General features: G+C 59.2%; 1 protein-coding gene across 1 annotated transcript in view; it reads right to left on the bottom strand.

Annotated features, from left to right (window-relative positions):
* Positions 1–1,077: 1,077 nt before the first annotated feature.
* The window catches only part of DHX58 (DExH-box helicase 58), a 4,327-nt gene continuing 1,799 nt past the window's right edge, over positions 1,078–3,605 (bottom strand). Inside the window, 8 exon segments of the mRNA XM_005429629.2 lie at positions 1,078–1,507; positions 1,732–1,828; positions 2,108–2,298; positions 2,515–2,676; positions 2,898–3,047; positions 3,151–3,407; positions 3,482–3,603; position 3,605. The exon segment at position 3,605 is cut by the window's right edge and continues 57 nt beyond it. Of these exon segments, the coding sequence (XP_005429686.1) occupies positions 1,328–1,507; positions 1,732–1,828; positions 2,108–2,298; positions 2,515–2,676; positions 2,898–3,047; positions 3,151–3,407; positions 3,482–3,603; position 3,605 (1,160 nt within the window). The 3' untranslated portion in view covers positions 1,078–1,327.

Raw genomic sequence — 3,605 nt, 5'->3', positions numbered from 1 at the left:
TCCCTCAGTCCCGAATCCCCTGGTACCAAATCTCCCGGTACCAAATCCCCTGGTACCAGGAAAGAATCCCCAGGTACCGAATTAATCCCTCGGTACCGAAAGAATCCCCAGGTACCGAATTAGTCCCTTGGTACCCAATGAATCCCTCGGTACAGAATGAATCCCCTGGTACCGAATGAATCCCCCGGTACCGAATGCCTCAATACTAAATTAATCTCTCGGTACCGAATGAATCCCCGGTACTGAATGAATCCCTCGGTACCAAATCCCCCGGTACCAAATGAATCCCCCAGTACCTAATCCCCAGGTACCAAATCCCCCAGTACCGAATGAATCCCTTGGTACTGAAGCCCTCGGTACTGAATCCCTCAGTACCAAATGAATCTCCCGGTACCAAATTAATCCCTCGGTACCGAATGAATCCCCTGATACCGAAAGCCCCGGTACCGAATGAATCCCTCAGTCCCGAATCCCCTGGTACCGAATCCCCCGGTACCAAATGAATCCCTCGGTACCAGATGAATCCCTCGGTCCCAAATCCCTCAGTCCCGAATGCCCTGGTACCGAATCCCCCGGTACCAATCCCCCGCCCCAAAGCCGGCCCATTCCTGATCCCGATCCCGGTCCCGTTTCCTGCCGCAGCCCCGCGGCTCCCCTGCAGCTCGGACACTCCCCAGGGCACTCCCAGGTGAGACCGAGGGGACACCCGGAGCCCCCCGGGACCCCTGGGGCTGCCCCAGAGGGGTTCAGGCTCGTTCTGCACCTCGGGAAGGGCCGGGTTTGGGTGGGTGGGTGAGATGGGTCGCTCAGGGCACTGTCCGTGGCTGGGGTAGGGCTGGGGCAGCCTCACAGACCCCACTGTCCCCTGGAGACCCCTGTTCTGCCAGCACAGGGTACAGCAGGTTCTGGCCCTGGGGCAATTTCCCCCCCTCAAAGCCTCCTGTACCCACCCAGCTCTTGCCACGAGTGATGCAGCCACCCTTCCCCTTCAGTCTAGCATGTGTGTTTTAATGGGGAGCCATCAAGTTCATAAATCAGTGTCCTGGACCACAGAAATGATGGTTCTCCTGGCAGGGTTGTGGAGGAGAAGGCAGCAGCATGGGGAGCAAGGTTTGGGTGGCTTTCAATCCCAGCGTCTCTACACGAGTGCAGCAAAGCTCCTTCAGCAGCCATGAGATCCAGCTTGGGACAGGCTGCTGGGGCTCAGACCAGCAAGGAAGAGAGAAGTGAGCCATGGCTCTCTGTCCAAGGGTTGAGGAAGCCTCCCCTTTTCATGTAGCACCTTGAAAGTACCCTGTGAATGGTCCTCTTCTGAACAGAGCCCGTGCTACAAGGACAGGCTGTAGGTGCCAGAGCAGTACTCCACGTAGTCAAAGGCCTCGATGGGGAATGTCACAGCCCCCCACTTCTTGTACCTCCTCTTCTCTGCTGGCGTCTCCACCACGAAGTTTTTGATGCAGAGGACAGGCAGCTTCACCTGGCGGTACAGCATCTCCATCCCCCAGTCCTGTGTGGGCAGGGAGGGGACAGTCACACAAGGCACACACGGCGTCCCCAGGCTGCAGGGCCACAGGGAGGGGACAGTTCCTTGCTCCCAGGGCATGTCCCAGCTTTGGAGACAGCCTGTGTTCGTGTCCCACAGCACATACATGGCACAGCTCACAAGGCACAGCCCCTCCTGCCCCTCCAGCTGTGCCTGGGCTGCAGCGACAGGGGAATTGTGGTGCTCACCTGGCTGCAGTCTTTGCAGGAAATGCGGCAGCCAGGCTCCCAGTCCTTGAAAGTCCTCTGGAACTGTATTTTCCCAGAGGAAACTCTGTAATATGACCTGGAAGGAAGGGGCCACCAAGATTGGGGTGAAACACCACACACCCAGCCAGCCAAAAGTGTCTGTGGGGTGAAACACCACACAGCAGCCAGCCAAAAGTGTCTGTGGGGTGAAACACCACACAGCAGCCAGCCAAAAGTGTCTGTGGGGTGAAACATCACAGTGCCGCTATTTGGTTCAGCACCAAGGGCCACACAAGCACAGGCACGTCTCGATGGCTGTATTGGTAATTATTCCAATAAATCCCCTTACCCGTCTGCCTGCCCATGAGCCCCCTACCCGAATTTGGGGTTGACATTGACGTGGTGCATGCCCTCCACGGTGCGGATGTCGCTGCCGCGGCACACGGCCCTGCTGCAGTTGATGCAGTACAGGCGAACAGCAGACGCCTGGTGCAGCTGCCTCCGCTCGCTGATCCTGGCCTCCTTCAGCAGCCAGCTGTCCACAGCCACCCTCTGCAGCTCCCGGATCTGGGGGGGACAGGGGTCAGCACAGGACAGATGGCAGAATCCATGGATACCAAGGGAGGCATCATCAGCACAGAGCAGGAGGGCAGGGCAGGATGGGCACACGCTGGCCAGGCCCCTCACACAACCCCATCCCAGGATCTGGTGTTTCCCTGAGACAGAGCAGGCAGCAAGAGCTGCCTGGCCCTGCCAGTGCCCATGGCAGCACCCAGCACCCACCTTTTGGACATACTCCTGCTCAGGCATGGCTTGCACTGCCTGAATCGCCCTCTTCATCAGCTCCACCAGGTCCTCATTGAGCAGCTCTCGGGTCACCTCTTTGGTGTTGGCTTTGGCAAGGACAGAGTAGACGCTGTTCTCAGCACGGGCACGGCCCCGGGCCTGCAGGGCAAGGTCCAAATGTTGCAGTCAATAGATAAAGGACACAGCCAACCCTTCTGAGCTACCCTGTGAGGATGGAGCCACCTCCACCCTCCCCTGCACCTTGCCAAGGAGATGGGCTCATCCCCAAGGAGCTGCCTGCAGGGAATGCAAGAGCCCCCATGTCCCACCCCTGCAGCTTTGGGGGATCCTGGCAGGGCCAGAGGGAGCCTGGGCAGCACCTGCATCATGGCAATCTCGTTGGTCATCAGCCCATAGCGGACCACGACGTTGCACTCGGGGATGTCCAGGCCCTCCTCGGCCACGCTGGTGGAGAAGAGCAGGTTGAGGGCTCCCTGACGGAACTGCTTGATCACATCCTGCTGCTCATTCTGGGTAGACAGGGGGGTGATGCCTCAGCAGCTGTGTAGGGCTCTGAGACCCCCAAAATGTGCAAAGTGGGGTCGGTGCAGCTGCTGCCCACCCTGCACTCACCTGTGTCATGTGCCTGGTCTGGTTGCTGTAGCCGGCGCCGGTGAGGACAGCGGCCCTGATGTGCTGCCCATGGAGCGTGGCCGTGCTCTGCAGCCAGCTCAGCAGGCTGTGGGCACTCTGCCTTGTCTTGGTGAAGACAATGCCACGAGAAGTGCCCAGGGGCTGAAAGTGCTCACGCAGGATCCCCTCCAGCTTGGCCAGCCTGGGGTTCTCATAGCGGTGATCCCCAGCAAGCTCCTGCAGTCTCACCCTGTTCTCTGCACAGGTGAGAGGAGTGTCAGGGACACCCCAAACGCAGCCAGCGTCACCCCCCTCCAGGCCCCCCTGTTACCCTCAAACGTGGTGGTAAGGAACTGTTCAGTGGGGTCCTTCTCATCCCTCTCAGAGCTGTAGAACTGCTGGAGGCACTGGAAGGCATCCACCATCCTCACGGTGTCGTTGATCAGCAGAGCGTA

The sequence above is a fragment of the Geospiza fortis genome, unplaced genomic scaffold, assembly GCF_000277835.1.
Source record: "Geospiza fortis unplaced genomic scaffold, GeoFor_1.0 scaffold324, whole genome shotgun sequence".
NCBI classification, from domain to species: Eukaryota; Metazoa; Chordata; class Aves; order Passeriformes; family Thraupidae; genus Geospiza; species Geospiza fortis.
This window is presented reverse-complemented; position numbering and strand designations above follow the sequence as displayed.